The 20692-nt window shown below is 41.3% G+C and overlaps 1 protein-coding gene across 1 annotated transcript in view; it reads right to left on the bottom strand.

Moving 5' to 3' along the window:
- Positions 1–1335: 1335 nt before the first annotated feature.
- The window catches only part of WDR82 (WD repeat domain 82), a 33270-nt gene continuing 13913 nt past the window's right edge, over positions 1336–20692 (bottom strand). Inside the window, 9 exon segments of the mRNA XM_030568862.1 lie at positions 1336–5205; positions 6081–6223; positions 8800–8869; positions 10678–10772; positions 10775–10832; positions 12324–12440; positions 14944–15043; positions 15289–15355; positions 19455–19552. Coding sequence (XP_030424722.1) covers positions 5176–5205; positions 6081–6223; positions 8800–8869; positions 10678–10772; positions 10775–10832; positions 12324–12440; positions 14944–15043; positions 15289–15355; positions 19455–19552 — 778 coding nt within the window. The 3' untranslated portion in view covers positions 1336–5175.

Here is a 20692-nt window from a genome sequence, read left to right as displayed (position 1 = left end):
CTGCTTATTCCACGGAGGTCAAGAAAAGCGCTGGTAAGTGTCTACACTTGATTACCAGCGCTGGATCCTCTACACCCGAGACAAAACGGGAGTACGGCCAGCGCTGCAAACAGGGAGTTGCAGCGCTGGTGGTGCCCTGCAGATGTGTACACCTCCTAAGTTGCAGCGCTGTAACTCCCTCACCAGCGCTGCAACTTTCTGATGTAGACAAGCCCTAAATGTCTGCATACTCTTAAATAGATGGTGCATTTCACAACCGCAACTGCCAGATTTCTGTGACAATAAAGAGTCTCATATACTTTGTAGAGTTCTTTAAGCTCCACAGGGATAAGAGGAGGTAACTGAAAAAATATCATTTCTGAACAGATTCCTTCCACCTAAAAAACCTGTTACTGCATCACTTCCAGTCAGATGACCCCCCCCCCCTCCTTTTCATATCTTTTAACAGCCCTTTCAGATGTAGAGCAGGACATTGGAGAATCGCACAAGCAGTGTTAGGGGTTTTCCCATTAGCAGACATGCCTTACTTTTGCTACAATCTGTTAACAGCTTTCAGGTGAATTCAGTAGGGAAATTTATCTTGACAAGTTGTTCTTTCCAGCCTGCTTATGGACAGCCATTACCATAGCACCATATTTACATAACATTGTATGAGCAAAATGTAATAGATTGGCAGGTTAGATAAGTTAAAGAATCTTATTCCCGACCATCTGAACAACGTGTTAGGATAGATAAGAGGCTCAGAGTAGCCACACTTTAGGGGGAGAACTTTAGTAGAACTCATTTCCCAGATTCTGTTTTTTCCTGTTTCTCAAGGTAAAACAACAATAGAATTCACCTAATGGTTTAACTACTCAGATTTAACCCACATTAGCTTAAAACAGGTCTTTGTCCTTCTCTAGCAGCCAAACCATGTTAAGAGGTTTGTGTCTCCCATTAAATTCAAGCCGATAGACCTTTTGTCAATAGAGAAAGCAGCTGGGGCTCATGAGATCACAGGTTCAATCCTAAACAATCACCTGACCAGGGTTGCAATCACACACAGATGAGAAAAGTCCTAGTACAAAACTCATGTCTAGTTATTCACAGTACTGGTATATTAAAAGGCAAGAAAATCATCTTAGACAGTACAGCAATAGCTTAAGGTGTCGGTTTCCATTACAATCCCTTATAAGTGGGTAGAACAAACTCTTCAGAGGCAGGGAGCATTTTTAATGTAATAAAATAAATCAGTGATTTTAAATTAGTTTTCCCCTTCCCCTCCAAGCAGTAAATAAATATGCACTGTAAAACTAATCAAGTAGTAAACGCAGAATCTACATTACTCAAAAAAAATCAGACTACAAAATATTTATTTGATAACAGCCACAACACTGAATTTTCCACATCTGCAGTATTTTATGGCATCTCATAATTTGTAAATACATTAATGTCTTTACACTCCTCCAATAGATGGTCACCACCTAAAAATTAAATTCACAAAACCAAGCTCACAACCAAGAATATAGTCAATAGGACAGCAGTTGCAATGGACAGCCTCTCTCAAAGGCAAACAGGATCCCAGCCTGCTACCCAGAAATCCTGTTGCAGATTGTTAAAGTGCAAATATAGCCAGAACTGTGATCAGAAAAGAGATTGTAGCTTCCCTATTTATTCTCAGTTGCTTATCAAATCTGATTAGATTATGAATCAATGCCACAATCCTGCAAACTTTTGTACACATGCATCAATGGCATAATTCACATACTTAAAGTTAAGCACCTGTGTAATATTTGCAGGATTGGGGTACAGACAGGATTTTTTTTTTTAAATAAATATAAACTGCCTCCTTTGCAATCTCATATATGGATCTGAGAAGAGGTCAAGCTGGGCTCCTTACTACTACTATTACTGACACCACCAGTAATGAAGATTTGGAATCAGAACTTCCATTGATTAGTGCCTGAAGCAAAACAGAATCCAGCTCCCTCTCCAGTATTTAACTCTGCTGGGCCAACGAGAGTCAAAGTGACAGGGTACAGTAGGCTGGGTAAGGTGGTGCTATTTTTAGAGGTACTTTTCTGATTAAATCCAGTTTCACCTAAAAGTACTGAAGTGTCACTCCTAATATTCTTTAGTTTTCAAACCCTGCATATTCCTTAAAAGCCTTTTTCCCTGTCTTACAGTTTGCTCTATGAAAGCTAATGAATGCAACTGAATTTGCTTTTTTAAAAGTTTCCAGGTAATTGTTCTGGCAACACAGTCAGTTCTCTCAGTTTTTTCCTAAAACCCTGTCAGAAACCCATTAAGATTATGAGAGATTCATGCAACAAAGAAAATCAGTCAGGGAAAAATATCTAGTTCCCTAGAGACAAAATACTACCAATTTTACACTGACAATCAGTGCCGCCTTGCGTATGATCCTGCAAACTTCTCTTGACCTGAAAACGTTTGTTTCTGATGTGCAAATTCTTCGATCAACATTTCAGCCCTCTATAGTGTTAAACATTCCATGCAGCAAATACACATTGAAAGGGTTACAATGCGGCAGGGGATACCTAACACAGCCTTATGAAAAGTGTTTATAGCAGGTTTGCAAGTGGCACTTCTCAGAAGAAAAATCTTCTGAGTCTCTTCCCTGCCTAAGTAATATCTAGTGGGGACTAACTGTTCATTTCACTCATCTAAAAGCACCGTTGCAAAAACCTGAATGATAACCTGAAGCAAACTCATTGTTTCAACTTCAATTTTTTTTAATTTTAAACTCACCACCACCATAAACATGCTAAGTTATAAACCTCTGCAAAATATGGCTGCTCACAGAAACACTAAATGGCAGCTATAGCACCAAACAGCCCAGAATGCAACAAGAACAGGCTGAAAAAGAAACAGTTGCAGAAGCCTAGTCATGTGTGAGAACAGATGTCCATCTCCCTTTGCCCTTGGCTTTTTGAGGTGAAATCAGCACAGTATTAGCCAGGAGGAGGAATGCTGGTGCAGCCATACAAAGGAATCTCTGATCTGGAACTCCTGCAGCCTAAGTGTTTGGCGAGATCAAAAAAGAGAGTCAGTCTGTCATCCCCACCAAGTGAGTAACAGACTAACTCGCGTAAGACAGAACACACCATAGAATCGGTTTTAAACATGTACAGTATAATTAGCACAGAGGCACATCAGAGTCTAAACAGCATTTTTAGTCACAGCATAGGTTCAAACAATTAACTTCTCAGACTGTCTCATGCACAGCAGCCCTTTTGATGACGTACAGTGTCTGTCATAGATCAAGCTGCAGCACAACATGCACTAATACCTCAAAGGGGACTGGCAGTGATGAGAAACCCATTCTACACCCCTAGCCCTTGCTTATGGAAGTGTGTGTTATGCTAACAGTTGTAACAAGCAAGAGTGGAGCAGAGAAAGGGGTGGGCTGTACCACAAACCCATACATTATTCCAATGGAACATGCTCTGCGTTAGATGCAAGGCCCTACAGTGGAGATGGAAACTACACAACACCGAGCATCAAGATCACTATGACCAGAGGTGTAACAAATTATTTTCAGGTATGAGAGAACACTAAAATGGCATCCAGGATCAGCCTATTCCCTGTTTAGATTGCCACCTTGACAGTCTCTTGCATTTTTGGGAGGTTGAGGTCAGCAGCAGGAGACAATGGATTTTTCAAGCAAATGTACCTAGGCTGTATGCTCAGCCTCTAGGTTGCAAGTATTTGGTTAAGATGAGAGCACAGTGCATAGCTCCATGTACATTGTACTTTTCCCATCATGCTAATGGAGATGCAGCAGACCAATTTTACAATGTGATGACTTAGGAAAAGAAAAAAAAAGTGGAACAATACCAGCTGGTAGGCTTCGTTTATTTTTTGCATTGCCCAAAAATGGACAGCAGAGTGCAGTATATCCAACAGAGATATAATACTTCTGCAAGGGCATTCTTTACAGAAATGCCAGGGCAAAATACAAGAAAAAAGGGTTATCAGACATCTCAAATTCTCCATTTGGCTTTGGATAACACCCATGCGACTTAGGTGAGCCACAGTCTTTTAAGCAATTGTTGAGAGCTTGCACAATGTGTGAGTAAATGTATAATGGAATAAAATCTTGTGTGTGGAAGTATTACTAACAAAAGGGATACAGGCCTGGACCCAGTTTGGAGAGAATTTAATGGAACTTATTTACAGAACAGGAGGAGAAAGCTGCATCAATGGAAGGTAAACAGCCTGAACTCATCCCACAATACTGGCCCACATCATACTCTTTAATACCTAACAGTAAAAAAATATGACCCCTCCCTATTATCCTCTCCACAAAATATTTACAAGTAAGATCAGCAAAGATGATACAGAAGGAAGATGTATTGGAGACTACTGCAGTTTCAGTCTTTGTTTTAATTGTCTTCCTGCTGACAGACTCCTTTATTGCTTGAGATGCCCACCGGACCTCTTCAGTACTCTGTGTGCCTTGGATGATGAATGGCACAGAGGCTGCTTCAAGCTTTCTCTGCCAGCAGGCAAGACCTGTATGGTCTGCCAGACACTAGACCACCAGAAATTGATGATGGATGCCATGATGCGAATATGCAGCCTTTGCCTAAATGTTCAATAGCAAAAGAAATCTCTGTGCATCTGACATTTGGGTTAAAAACAGTCGGTCTGCTTGTATTTGGCACAAATGAAGTTTGTATTTGTAGAATTCAACAGTGACGCTGTAGAGATCCCAGGCGTGATAAACATGCAGGTGTGGGACAGAACTGTACGTCCCACTCACCCACCGCCGTTTGTCTGTAGCCTTGTGTGTTTATAGTAAGAGAACAAAACACAATTACACCTTAGAGACTGCAGCAAACTTCATAAAAATCAGACTTTCCGTTATTTCTCCACCACGTTCTCAAAAGTAACACTGTGCCAGTTACAAGTTCTGCTGGAACCTATTGGACTTTGACTGGAAAGTAGCTACATGCTGCTTCTGGGTACAGCATGATCAGACTCTAGGAGGTCAAATGAAGGAGTCCTCCTGAAGGAATGCAGAAAAAAAAAGACGACATACAGGAACGTATGTGGGTATGATGGATGAGAACATACAGTCCAGGAGGAGTAGGCAGCTCCGACACCATCTTCGCAAGAATACGCTGCTATTAACAGTATGGAAGCCACCCAGCGGGCATTGTGGATTCAGAATTAGTCATCTATGGTTGGCAACCAAAAGGCCTAAAAGAAGAAGAAAATGTAAGCATAGCGCTAGAACAGGCGTCTGAAATTCCTCACCCAGTAAGCCCCAAAGCTAGCCAAGGAATCTGATACATGCTACCAGCAGTTTAGGATTAGTATCCCTGCTTGGAGTGGTTTGGTTTGGGAGGCATGTCACGTTGATGCTGCCAAAGGCAACTGCTCATTCTATATCTTACACACAATACATGGGCAAGCTCAGGCCTAGCAGTCCTCCCATACCTTCCTAGACTGTTAAGAACTCTACTGCCTAGCAAGACCCTAAGACTGAAGCTGAACAGGACCTTAAAGCTTGCAGTGTTTATGATAGAGGTTCATGAAATGTCAGCCATATTACGGTGGCGTGAAAAAGCCCATCTTTCTGTGTGCATGCACATGCACTGCTTGTTCTCAGTGTGTCCATATACATTGTTCCTTTTTGTCCCCAATGTACTGCCACACTTCCATCCACCTGCCAGGCTGTGGGAATCACAAGGAGGGCAGGATGCAAGTTGGACTGGCTCTTCCTGAGCTTAGAGGAGGACCTAGCAAAGGATGACTACCCTCTCCCACACAGTCATCCAGGGCAGCCCAGGAGACAAAGAATTAGAAAATTCTGAAAACCAGCCACTTCCCCAATGCCCCCGGCCTGAAGTACAACCTCTGCACCAGGGGCTGTGAGAAGGGAAGCTTATGCATGGCTGGGCACTCCCCCAGCAGGGGACTTGTGGGTGGTTTCCACTCCTTTGGCACTGAGCAGCGCAAAGGAAATAGAACAGGGCAGAGAATCTACTTTAATAATTAAATTCTGGCCCACTGACCTACCAGAAATAAGGTGTTGGAACCTCAGGCTGAAAAGGATGGACTTGTGTTCTTACCATGTTGGAACATGCACTGGCAAAGGTCATGAATTTGGGATTGAACTGCAGACAGGTTATAGGACCTGTGTGTTTCCCATCCAACACAGCCACCTTCATCCCACTCTCTCCATTCCAGACATGAATTTTTCCATCCTCTGAACCTGTGGGTTGGAGAAGACATAACAAAAAAGCCCAACACAGCTGACAGAAAGTCAAAATATCACTGGTAAACTGTAGTTGAGGCACCAGAAGAGAGTTATCAGACCTACAGGAATCAACCTCCGATTGCCAGCTTTTTAAAAAGGTTGCACGGCCAAATGCTGCCCATACAGAGTGCCACTCAAAGTCAGCAGAATTTGTACCTGCAAGTCTGAAGGGAAAATTTACCCCACCTTGTTGTGGGGGGCATATTCCTTCTTGGTAGCTATATGGATTTGATCAGAATAACTCTTTATATACTCAAGTCTGATGCAGCCTAACAAACCATCTTATTCCGCAGAAGATGACAGTTGGCATTAGCAGAGTGAAATCTTGCCTACACTTAAAATGCTAGTGGTACAGTAGCAGCTGCGCCAATGTAGTGCTTCAGTGTAAATGCTAAGTATGACGACAAGAGCGATTCTCCCATGGGTGTAGGTAATCCACTTCTTCGAAAGGTGGTAGCTAGGTCGACAGAAGAATTTTTCCACTGACCTAGCGCTGTCTACAGAGGGATTTAGGTCGGCCTAATGATGTTGATCAGGTGTGTGGATTTTTTCACACCCCCTGAGCAACATAGCAAGGTTGACCTAATTTTCTAGTGTAGACCAGCACCGTGAAGGATAGAGTTTTGCTATGCACATTAATGGCTTGAAGACCAATATCAGAGGATAAAAGGCATTGTTAAAAGGTAGCTGTAGTGCTAAATAAAACTCAATGGCATCCTAAAAGCCATCTGATTACAATCCTGCAATTTGCAGATCAAAGGCCTGGTTTTCAGCAAGCTGTGCACATATCTATGCATCTACTTGGAAGATGGAACGCAGTATCCATCTGCACAAATTCTCAGTTCATACACAGAGCAAGGTAAGCATCTTACTAGTTACATGCAGAATCAAATCAAAGATTCACACACATGCACAGCAGCTTGCTGAAAATCAGGCAACAGAAGTGCAATCTAGTCACTGAAAATTGTGCAGTCTGCAAATAACCAACGGGTATGATAAACCAGATTTCAGTGAGTTATGCTAAACGTGACTGGCCAAGCTTTTTAAAGACGTTTCAACTCTCATGATCACTAAATACATGTTTTTATAGCAGAAGTCTACAAATTTCCATTTTAATGGGACATGTTGAATTTTTAAAATTGACCTCTTTTCAAAAATATTTTAGTCTTTGATATAACCCCCTTTACATAAGATATCCTGATTGTTTAACAAAATCCCTAAAAAGAAGAAGGTTTTTTCTGTTTCCTTTTTGTCTACATGGGCTTTTCAGGAAAGAAACCAAGTGGACACCCAGGGCAAATTAGTCAAACTGCACAAAGTAAAAATGGGAAAAAGTGCATTATTCTGGAGTTAAGCAGTTGTAGGGACAAAGTTGAGAAAGAAGTGAATCTGTCCAACAGCAGGAGGACTGAGGATACCAAAGAGTTGAGAAGGGATACGTTTCCTAGCAAGAAGGGTAAAACATGCAGAACTGAGATGTCTCCAGGAGGATAAAATGAGGGTCTGTAGGATCAGAAGGAAAAAAGAAAAAAAACATTCACTAGAATAAAGAACCACTACCAGAATGGTCTTTCCTGAGAGACCGAAAGACCATCCTAGATTTAACTTTAGTTATTAAGGAGAATTTATGGACAGGTTACTGATGACCAGCTAGATTTCAACAATTAGCACAGTATACAGGATAGTTTCATGTATATATGAAGAACTGAAAGAAAGTAGTGGGGGAGGCAGTACAATATATAGAGAGATAGAGATGGTAATTGGCAATGTTGGGTAGTAAGTCAATAATGCAGTGTTATAACTGTGCGTATAGTATATAGATTATCCAGAACTGCCTACAGTCTAGCCATAAATCAGCCAGTTAGTTTCTTGTAATCATGACTATAAGGAGGATCTTTAGGAGGAATATAAATGTGGAGACAGTGGACTTGTTTTGCAGATCAGCTTACATTCACTGAGGGCAGTGTATCCTAGGATATCCCAGCTGATACTGTGCAGATTACCCTACACAGGTAGCCCAAAAAGGTAAAGAATGTAGTCTGCAGGTAGAATGGAGGGAGGCTGCAACATTCTCAACTACTTCAGTTGCTTTTTCCTACTACACAACTTTACCCATGCTGCTCTGCCGATCCATCTCAACAGCAGCCTGAGGGGACCAACTCTTGGGGGTGACAGTAAGAAGGAAGTTCAGTCAGTAGCCCTTTCTATTCTTCCTCTCGGCTGAGTTTGCCAATTAGCATCAGCTGTAGTGGTAATATATGATGCAAAACACTTGGCCAGCAGGAAACATGGACAGACCTACCTACTAAATTAAACATTGAAGTACATTGTATTGAAATGACAGAATTTTGAGAGTGTTAAGTGTCTCCCACAGCATACTGAGGAAAGCATTTTGTAAGTCCTAAAATAGCCTGTTGCAGCCTTTAAACCAACTTTCAGTTTAATTATATGAATACCCAGTTTCACAGCACTGAAATTGCCTTGTAATAAGACCGACAATGGCAGGCTACAAGGGGGTACGGATATCTTACCAATCATTATGAACTGGGAATCTGGTGTAAATGATGCCTCCAACGTGACAGCCTTACTGTTGTTATAACCCTACAATACAAAAGAGGTTAAATGCCTTCAAGCCTGTGGCAAGGGGGACATGTCAAACCATTCTTCTAGCTGAAGAACAGGAGTCCCTACCCCAAGCATTACAGACTGCACTATGCAAAGCCCTCCAAGTACTACAGGAGGGGACCGAGCACAGATGTAAGGATTAGGAGTGGGCAATAATTTATCAAGTACTAAACCAAACACTTTCCCCTCATTAGCAGAGCTCGGAAAGCTCATTAAAGGGAGTTAAATATCACAAGTAATTTCTAAAAGGGAAGAAGGAGAGAAGTTTTCAAGTGAGCCAAGATTAAGGGCTTGTCTATACTACAAAGTTAAGTTGACATAAGGCAGATTACATCAACCTAACTCTGGAGGTGTACACACTACAATGCTCCTCCCACTGCTTCAATACACCTGCTATGCCAACCTAATAATACCACCTTGATGAGAGACTTAAAGCTTAGGGCGATGTAGTTAGAGCGATGCAGTGTCAGTGTAGACTCTGCATTGCTTACTTCTACCTAAGTGACCTCCAAGACATGTCCCACAACGCCTGCTATGGCTGGCCTAGTCACCATTTTGAACTCTGCTGCCCTGCAGCCAGGTATACAGACACGCACTTCCTCCCCTTTTAAAGCCCCAGGAAGTTTTGAACTTGTTCGTTCTATGAGAGCTTGCCAACAGGAACTGCCCAGTTCACCATGCTGGGTCCACACAGCAAACGCGCTCCTTCCTGGGGTACACAGGAGGTCCTGGATCTCCAGGGAAAGGAGGCCACGCAGTCACAGCTCCACTCCAGCCTTAGAAACTTTGACATCTCCAGGCCCATTGCTTGGGGCATGGAGGAGGAGGGCTTGTAAAAATCAAAGACCTGTGGCAGGCATACCAGAAGCAAGGGAGGCAAACAAACAGTTGCTCTGATGCAGAGCTGCTTCTATACATGCTCCATATATCTTCCAGGATTACAGCAGTATCCAAGGCACACTACCCCGCAGGAGATTAAACACAACAACAACAGCCTCACAGTCACGCAGCTGCGAGAGCCTCATTGGTGTATATGCTTGTGAATCCCCGTTCCCCAGCCTTTAAAGATACTTTCCCCAGCACGTATGAAGTTTACCTCAGCATTAAATAGATAGGTTAGCATGGGTGTGGAATAAAAATCACTCTCTCTTATAGCCTTGTATTCATAACACACAGCACAATACTGAACAGCAGTGCAGGTTTGTGCTTTCTGACAGAGATGGCTGGCATGCAGGTTACCAGGGCAATTGAATACCCATGGAATGATGGGATTGGAAAACCTGCATCATGTAATGCTGAACCTGCCCCCAAGAGGCAAACCCTTCCCCAAGACACCCTGTGACCAGTTGTACAGTGGGATAGCTGCCCATGGTGCACTGCTCTCTGTGTCAATAGAAGAGTTGCTACTGCAAATGTGCTCCACTGACACAAGGAGCATGGGGTGGACATGCAATAGTGGTTTAATTACAGAAATGGCTGTACATCCATGTAATTTAAGTCGACGTAACTTTGTAGTGTAAACAAGGCCCAAGATAAATCAATCAGTGGATCAATAAGCAGCAAATTAGTAAAGAAGCCCTCTCTTTAACACTTGTCTCATCCACAGGGCATCAGCTATCTCTATTACTGAAGCTTGAAGGGAGCTCCAAGAGACCTGCCCCTGGAATACATGGAACTGGGGTGTTTTATCTTTCAAGCTAATAATCCCACATCATCCCATCCCTTACGAGGACATAGCAAAGACAGAGCAATTTCCAAGAAGGCAACCAAGATAGCATGCTCACCCCAAACGTATGCAGTACAGCTCCCTTAAAGGCAATCAATCAGTCGAAGGAACCCTCGTTGGTTGATATGAGGATAAGCTTCCCATCGTTACTGACTTCAAGCCTGTCCACTCACAGGTTCGATCGTACTGCATCTTGAATGTAGCACATGGACCCTTCCAAAATAAAATAAAACAACAAAAGTAAGTGGTGGTGGTGGGAAATGATTTGTATGCATGCGCACCCAAACATTTACTTTGTTGGTAAAAATAATAATAAAAAAAATCTCCAGCACAGGAAACATTTAGATTCCTAAAAGGAAACAAATCAGACTGATATGAACAATCCAGTACTAGCTGCCACGCAAAGGATGGCAGGGTGAGAGTAGCAACAACCTGTCAAATTGTGATGCAGCAGTGTTCTGACATGCCACGATTCTGTCATCTCCAATAGCAACCAAACCACAAGAGGAAGTTTAGGAAACTTGTGGTTTCACCACCATAAAGGAAATGTCAGTGAACAAACATCTACACCACTACATCAACACCACTACAGTCACCAGAGAGAACAATCAATTCTCAGATTACAATCTGATTGTACAGAGACAGATTTAATGTACAATATAAGTGGCCATTTGCTAACAAGGCCCCCAAACACAATTTAAACTAAGGGCTGGAGCATCAGCACTGTTGATCTCATCTAAAAACAGAGCTGTTCTCCACTTATTTGCAACTACTGTCGTCCAGTTAGTTTTCCTTCTCTCTCTGATGTTGCTGCTAGGTCCACCTGACCTAGATGTTCTTCCAGCACAGCCAGCAAGGAGGAAGAAACATTAACTGCTGCTTCCCACGTGTTACAGGAAGCCTGAAAAATGGGTTGAAGTTCCCACATGACTCCTATCAGCCTCCCTACACCCAGAGGCATCATCAGCATAAGGTAGCAATGCCAGTCAGCTCCTCAGTGATGATACCCCATAGGCTTGCTCCCAAGCCCTCTGTCTAATCTCTGATACCAGTTCTCCTGGGGCAGAAGACAGAGAACAAATGGATTGTGCACTGGTATATTGTGCTTCAGACCCCACTCTGTGTAGCAATGTTGCCTGGCCCTCTGAGGGCAACAGCTCAGCCTGACTCAGAAGGTGGACCAGATTCATAACTAGTCTTGGAGATACTTTTATCAAAGACCCTAAATGATGCAGGAAAGCGAGGCTAAGGAAATTGAGTATAGTTCAGTGCTGAATATGTTGGTGGGGGAGCACGAGGATGCAAAGGCATATGATAGGGGACAAAACGTGTTGGGAGAGCAAGTGTCTGAGAGGAAGAGATAGGAAGGTGAGAAGTGGTTGGGTCAGGTGACGGGGCATAACCCAGGACAAATGCTTTTTATTGCTCTTAAGTTGACCTGGGGACTCAGATTTTAATAATTCTCTGGCTCTGGGGTTAACTAGAATGAATTTAGAGGCAAGTCCAAAATGGGATTTAAGGATCTGGTGGTGGCACCCACTTGTACAAGAAACTCTTATACAAAGCTCTCTTCATATATTAAGTATTAACTCCTTGGTGCTGCTGGCTGTGGCACGTGGTAAGATGTTTCAGGGGATGCTCCAAGTCCAGGGTTGACATGCTGTTTCTTGTAAGTGTCAGAAATGCATCTAGCTTGTCTCTTACCTTGTCAAAAGAGCGGAGATCGTAGAGCTTCACCATTTCAGAATTGACTCCAGCAGCAAAGATCAGGCCCTCTGGGTCAAAGGAGCATACAGGCTTCCCCTGAAGATGCATTAAACCCTAGAATATGGAAAACAGTTAAATACGAATTCAAGTTGGGAATATAGGCGTATGCACTTAAGTCCATTCCTGACAGCTCTCTCAGCTGTGCACAGATCCAGCAGGGCAGTCTGCTGGTAGAACAGCTGGGTTTTCAGTTGTCAGTCTTTGTTCTTATTAAGAATCTTTCAAAAGGTGGCTTTTCATGTCCCACACTGGCACTAACCTCTCAATTCTGTACATAGAGTATCAAAGAGTTTGGAGAAGTGGCTAAGTGGCCATCCATCCAGAAAGAGTATGAGGAACTAAATACATGGCCTCAACTCATCCTTAGTGGCAAGTGATCATCATGGGACACAGTGAAAAGGACAATCCTAAGAGGTTAGTCAATTTAATGCATTCTAAAGTTAGAAGGTTTAGAACAAAGATGAGAAAGACTTTACATTAACTTCACTATTTAGGCGAAATAATCCAATTGCTTCTGCGAGGAAGGAATTGACTGGTCTAAATTACTGCTGAAGAAGTTTAGGAAAACAATTCAGATACACCCCCTGCTCAACACCCATCTACATCTCTTATGGAAAAGAAACTTGCATCACAAGGACAAAAGTAACCAATCAGAACAAGAAGTGCTGCAGAGGCAACATACTGCAATTCTGTGGGGAAGGGAGACTCATCTTGTATTGGTAACAATTATCACATCTGAGAGTTTCACAGAGCACTCCTGCTGGAAGTGATGGCAACACATGGCTGGAGGTTGTGGCACTAAAACACTGACCATTCAGGAAGATGAGCACCCAGGCGCAGCTCTGACAAACACTGTCACTGCCTACCTATGCTGATTTAATACAAAAACCAAACCTTCCAAACGCTAGAGGCAAAAGCTGTTAAACTAAAAAGATCGGATTCCCACACAAAGGTTAGCATAACAGTAATGGACAAATTCTCTCACACTGCACAAACTTTGCACTGGTTTGACTACAGGTGTTACATTAAATAACTTAGATAACCTAATGCAGCTTTGTTTAGTGACAGGTTTCAGAGGCGCAGCCGTGTTATTCTTTTTGAGGATACAGACTAAGTACTTGTGGCACCCTAGAGAAATTTATTTGAGCAGAAGCTTTTGTGAAAGCTTATGCTCAAGTAAATTTGTTAGTCTCTAAAGGTGCCACAAGTATTCCTGTTCTTTTTGTTTAGTGGATACTCTTACATCAATTAAGTTAAACTGATGCAACATTGTTTTTAGACAAGCCCTCTGCATGAACCTGCAAAGCAGGGGAAATTAGACTTTTAAAGAGAGCATCTTAGGGAAGACTGGTAAACTAAGATTTTTACAATGTCAAAATTACATAAAGTCGCACACAGAATGGAAGTGAGATGTGGAGAACAATGTCATGTCAGCTACATCTGCTGACTTCCCATGAAGACCAAGTTAAAGTTTAGAAAGTAAGAGGCTCTTACTCATATGCACACTACCAAAGAAAAAGAGTGAGGTTTCTGATTTGAAGGGCTTATTTCTTAAGCAGATACAACTATGTTGTGAGTAAAATTAAAAAAAAAAAAAAAAAAAAGTTTTCAATTTGTGCTTTACAGCTGATCCTCATGAATCAGTGACTGTCTCTCTTTGTGCTCCCAGTGAGAATGGAGGACCTGCCGCCTCTTCCACAAACATTTTTCAACACCACAAACGCTACAAGAGTCAAGCTGTGTGAATGCCAGGTACTTTCAGTGTCCATTTTATGAGAAGGCCTATTCAAGTTTCTACTTTGGAGGGATTTTACTATGAAACCAGAAATACTAAGTACAACATAATGGAGGTAACTGGTAATAACCGGAGATGTTAATAAATATAAAAATGTTATGGTAAGCTTTAGACAGCATTTTGGAGAATTGTCAAATTAATTATAACTTGCTCAGCACTTGAAACAGTAAGGGCTTATCATAGACAAAGTTGCAGTGTTAAGACAGGGTGAATCTTCCAGCTTCATTAAGTTTAACACAGCTGGGAAACCCTGGAATCCTTGTGGCTCTAAGTCTGCTTGTGTATTTAACTGCTTAATGTTTTTCATTTTAAAAACAAACAAAGCCAGAGCACTCAAGGGGTCTCATTCTGTCACCACTGATTCCAAGGTACATGGGAGACTTCTAGAAAAGACTGAAGACTGTTTGAGGCTACAGTGTCATTAACATGCTGACAACATCCAACCAGCATCTTCTTTCATCAGCTCCAGAAGTTGCTGTTTTCTTGCCTTTCCAGCACTTCCCCACGATAGGACCCTGGAGGAAAGTGAGTGAGGACACAGTGTATGCACAAAATGAATATCAAAAGGGGGATTCTGCCTGAGATGACTTCTTTTAAAGTCCAGGAGGTGCTGATGGGAACCAAGAAATACTTCATGATAATATAAAAACCAGACCACCTATTTAATCTACAACCCATTTTTCATCATTTCAAACTAGAAACTCTTTCTTGCACATTTCATGACAACTGTTAGCAGACAGGCAAGTGAATTTGGTATCCCACCTGGCAGTTTGGAGACCGGAGATCCCAAAGTCGGATGGTTTTATCAAGTGATCCAGAAATAAAGGTATCATCCACTGGAGACATGGACAGGGCAACCACTCTGCAATACAGAAGATTAGCTGTATCAAGTATTACACAGGTATGCAAGAAAGTTAGCAATGTAACTATTATCCTCTTCGCTTCACACAAGTTCAAAATACTTTACTTCTCATGCCATAAAAAATGTTAAGTGAATTAAGTCTAACATGGTTTAGGTTCATTACAACACTGCTTTAGCCTCTCTTGTTTTGTTTTATAGCCACCAAGATCTTGATCACCGAACTGTCCCCTTGTCACATCTCTTACCTCTTGCTGTGCCCTGGAAAATATCGGATATATTTATTATCATGTAGGGAGAGGTAACGGATTGTATCTGCAAGAAAATATAAGAGAAACATAAGCATGTATCATATAAAAAACCTTCTCCAACAGATAGCAACAATGGTCTGCTGTGTCTTCAAGGGGATGTTAAAATGGGATCAACTGAATGAGAGACTGAAATCAAGTAGTCTGGAAGAAAAACAGTAGAACTAGTGAGGATGTTCCCAATGGTCTGGAGATAATATGAATACTTCACATAGTGTAAATGAATTGCCATGAGACATGTACAGTTTTCTGCTCCAAAGTTACTGAAGCAAAATAAAAATCAAGTAACTGTCAAGTTTTTACTCAAGCAATTCTCACTAAACTACAGCTTTCTAAAAGTTGGTGCCAGCATTTCTGTTAGAAAGTGAGTACAGATTTATCAAGCAAATGCCACAGTCCTGTTAATGCAGCCATGCAGGAAGAACTGTCTCCAGTTAAATAACCACTGCAAAGGTGTGAACTCTGCCACTCAAAGCGACAATGAGGCCATGTCTATACATACAGCGTCTGGTTAAGACGCTCTATGCCAATAGGAGAGAGCTCTCCCATCGGCATAAAAAAAAAAGCGCCCATCTCCATGAGTGTCATAGACTTTAGGCCTGGAAGGGACCTCGAGAGGTCATCGAGTCCAGTCCCCTGCCCTCATGGCAGGACCAAATACTGTAGACCATCCCTGATAGACATTTATCTAACCTACTCTTCAGTGTCATAACCTACGTCAGTGGGAGAAGCTCTCCCTCCAACATAGTGCTGTGCACATTAGCTCTTTACGATGGTATAACTTATGTCACTCAGGGGTGTGGAATATTCACACCACCGAGTGACATAAGTTTTGCTGGCATAGGCTGTAGTGTAGACATAGCCTGAGATGTGAACGTCAAAGCCAGGCTGGGACCATTTAAATATTAACTGCTAAGCACAGGCATTAAAAACCAATCTCCTCAGATGGAGAGGCCTTTTTTTTTTTTTTTTTTTTAAAGCCAAACACTTGTTGCCTTTATGCTTTCTTTGCACCTCTTCCAGACTGGAAAAAGCTTTGGGAGTAAAGGAGGAATACGTGATGAGAACAGAAGAAAGGACCCTTTTAATCTAACAGCAATTTCTTTACAAAAACATAATATAGCACGGGACAGATCACAGTATTTTGAAATCACTAATTCTTTTAAGTGGCCTTCACTGAATATAGATTACTGTACTAACAGCATTTTTTCTTTTGGAAGATTCTATGGAGATTTTTCACCACAGATCAAAAGAATTCTGTAGAACATAAGCCACTTGAGTACAAGTGTTGAGAATATGAACCACTTTTACTTGCACACACATTTGTGACTAGAGACATGCAAATAAGACCAAATTAAGCCTCCAGCATCAGCAGGTAACTTTTACTGGGGGAAGACAAAAAGAAAGAACGAGGGAAAAATAAAAGCAGTTAACTCCCTCCCAATTTCTCTCTTACATACACCCTGTTTTAGAAATACAGATGGACAAAAAGACTGATGTTATAGGAAACCAAAGCCCCTTTTTTGTTGTTGTTTGTTTTTTTAAGCTTTGACACTTGAGTGTTTATTCAGGTTAACATGTTCAATATTGTTACATTGACAAGTGGTGCTGAGATTGCAACATTAATAACAAATTAAAGGTGGAAAATTCTGTTTTCACCTTTGTTATTGCAATACTAGCTGGTGGGCTAAATGACTTTTCTGCAAGGCAGGGCGAGGGTAATGAATTTGTCATCTGTAGGGAACATTCTTGACATCTGGAAGGCTAGAATATTTTTCTAAACGCCTTTTTCAGTAGAATACATGTTACATGGAAAATCCGTCAAATCCATCAATTCTTGACAAAGGTTTTCCATTGAGTCAGCTGAGGTTAGAGTTCTGCACAGTCCCCCAGAGTTTGGCAAGAGAAATGTAAGGGTAACTTTGTGACCAAGCATGAATAGCTCAGACTGAGGCACCATTCTGAAAGGCTTCTTCTCCTTTGAGTACCTCCAGATGATCATCAAATGACATAAGTCAATCCACCAAAATCAGCAGTTTTACATCCCATTATTGTTAGTATTTACCTGTTTTTACATAGCAAATTTAGTGCATATTCCTAGTTTTTCTGCTAAAAACTGCAGTTACCTGTTTCAGAAGAATGCAGGTGGAATCTCACCTTCTTCTGCTAAATACAAACCATCTGTGAAGCATGAGTGAGTGATCCTTTTAGCCGACAGTGCTCTGTCCCAAGCAAGGCAGTGGCCTGTACAGTTATCTCCTGTACCGGGTGGTATCATAGACCCTCAAACTGTACAAACTACTACCTCAGCCTGGAATTAGGCAAGAACAACCAGGTTTGAAGCTCCTGAGGAACCCTTCAGAAAGAACTGGATCAGAAGCATATATGTACTTTTGTGCAAATACCAGCATTTGTACAGTAAAAGAATGGCTTCATTTCACCCTTCTTTCTGTAAATGCAACATCCTGAAAAGTTAACATCCTGTAAACTTGCCCATAGTTTCATTCATTAGAGACTATGCAGAGTATGGACCAGCATATGGACCACCACAGGAGGGAAGCATACCAGTTCTCTCAAGCCAGTTTACAATTACTTGCAGTACAAATACCAGTAATATATTTTTCTCATCCATTTTTATCACCAGTATATTTGCTTTAAAAGCTAATCAAAGGGAAAAATTACAAAATGATCATCAACTTCAAACCATCAAATTACAAATACCACCTTAATAAAATGGATTTAAAGAAACTACAATATTGTACCAACTCAGAACTTCTCTCAATGAATGATACCACAGTGGGGACTGATGCAAAATTAAAACACTATCATTACAATGAGACAGTAAGTGCACAAAATAAACTGTAACCATGAGAGAAAGCTATAGGAGGATCAGAAAATTGAATGGGAATTTCACCAAGAATGAAGTTCTCTAAGGATTCCTGACATTGCAGCACAGCCATTTACACCAGCTGTTTCTGACACAGAAGAATCCCCACTTTGCTGAGGAAAGAATGTGTACCTGTGGGAGTTGATGAATTAAATCAAATCAAAGATTTTAACACCCAACTAATCCTTTCACCTCAAGCTCTGAAAGCAACTTTTTAATTCATTGAAGATTATGAAGTGCAGTTATGATGAAAAATGACTATGAAAAAAATGACACTTTGAAACAGATGGGTTGCCCATGTATATTATACTGGGAAAGCAGAGGGGCTAATGGACAAAGCCAAGATTGGACACAGAAGAGATGTGTTCTACACCAGGCTTGCTTAGTGATTTGCTATGTCACCTCAGTTTCCTGCCCTCCATTCTGTACGAATAAGGAGAATACATCCCTATCTTTGTAAGGCACTTTGAGATAGAGGTGAAAGATACTATAGAAATGCTACCTATTGTTTTGAGTCATCTACTTGCTTTGACAATTTTTTTGTTAAGCTACTCTTTACTCCTGCTGGTACTGCAAAGCCATCACAGCCATAAGAGCACACCTGCATGAGCTGGAATGGAACCCACAGAATTGTCAACTAAGTTCCAGATACTGAATCTTAATCAGCAATGAAGCACTAGCCAGAACAAAGTTTGCCTCCTGATCTCAAATTGAATTTGAAAGGCTGTCAGAAAAGAAAAACAAACAAAAAAGAGTTTTTAAAATGTTAGCTTGAGCATCATTTGCTGTGGAGTCACTGAAGGGGTGGGGGGGAATCTTCACAATGGCAATTTTCAAGGCATAACAATTCAAAATTCACTAATAAAGGTAGTAAATATGCTTATTTGAAACAGTCACAGAGAAGCTAAATGACTGGACCAATACGAAACAGCCAGTCAACAAAAGAATCAAGAATAGAACTCTTCTTCCTTCAACTATCAAATCATATTAACTCTGGTTATTATAGCAAAGGGGAACAGTAATTAGCAACAATAGGTCATTATATGTTAGGGAATGACTGAGTTATAGTTTAAAGATGAACATGTCTGTTTGCCACCATTCTAGAGGTTGCTAAGAATGAGCCATTCGTGCCAGTCAAGACCAAAGCGTTCCCGGCACTCCACTACGGTTTATCTGGGTGTGCCATCTAAGTGCAGAAAGATTAAACATGGTCACTTACCGTCTATTTTGTTGGAGCTGTACACCACAGTGTTGGCAGCATGTGTGTATCTGATTAGGTCCACTCCATACTTTTTACTATACAGTGTTCTCTTTGGTCTGTCAAAAGAAAATACAGAAATAATTATGTCTACTTCAACACACAAGAGCTCAAGCTGCAACCTACCAACTATTAGTTTACTTTTTAGTAACTTAACACTAAGTCCTTTGAGATATCCAGGTCCTTTTATACGAGGAAGGAAAACTGTTGAGATCTTTAAAACCAAAAAACAGAACCATAAGGGACCTTGTCACATAGTGCACTAATGGATTAGCCTCCAACGCCTAGGGACCTATATTAAAAATCTAAGATAATTAATAGGACTCATTTTAGTCTCTAATGAACAAGATATCACCACAACAGTCACTGTAGAATTTGACATGCTCATGCCAGCTCAGGAAACATGTGGAATTGCAACTGCAGGGGTGTTTTAAACTAGGAATGGGCAACAGTTGACAAAGTTGTGTGGTATAAGCTACTGTGTGAGATACTAAACCTAGTACAAGTTATGGCAGTCTGTTCCTTGCTTTCATTAGTGCTACATTCATGCACACACCCCCTAAAGAAGTGTAACTTGGATTCTTTTCCAATACCTTAAAAGAACCCAAAGCTCTCTTTTTCATTCGTTCTTAAGCAGTCGAAGACTATCTGCTTTAGGAAACGTTTTGGGAACATCTTTAACATTTCTTCCACAAGTTAAAAGGCCAATACACAAATGCAGCAAACAGTCCTGCGGCACCTTACAGACTAACAGACGTATTGGAGCATGAGCTTTCATGGGTGAATACCCACTTCATCGGATGCATATATTCACCCATGAAAGCTCATGCTCCAATATGTCTGTTAGTCTATCAGGTGCCACAGGACTCTTTGCTGCCTTTACAAATCCAGACTAACACAGCTACCCCTCTGATACAATACACAAATGTTATTGGGGGGTGGGGGAGAACCCACACATACTATTTGCTTTTAGCACACCCAAATTTTAGTAACCTCTATCTAAATTTTCTCTGATAGCCTAAAAGTCAAATTCTGACATGTCAAGAGCCTCAGTAAATGTCTGAATATGCTAAAGGAAGTTTTTCCATTACAGATTAATTTGTTTTGTTTTCAGAATACAAATGGATAAACTAACCGCAACATATTACAGTGGAAGGTTTCAGTTTCTGCCTACAACCAGAGGGAACTCACGGAGGTAG

This window comes from Gopherus evgoodei, chromosome 7, assembly GCF_007399415.2.
Source record: "Gopherus evgoodei ecotype Sinaloan lineage chromosome 7, rGopEvg1_v1.p, whole genome shotgun sequence".
Lineage (NCBI taxonomy): Eukaryota > Metazoa > Chordata > Testudines > Testudinidae > Gopherus > Gopherus evgoodei.
Note: the sequence above shows the minus strand (reverse complement) of the source record. Positions and strands in the feature narration are given on the sequence as shown.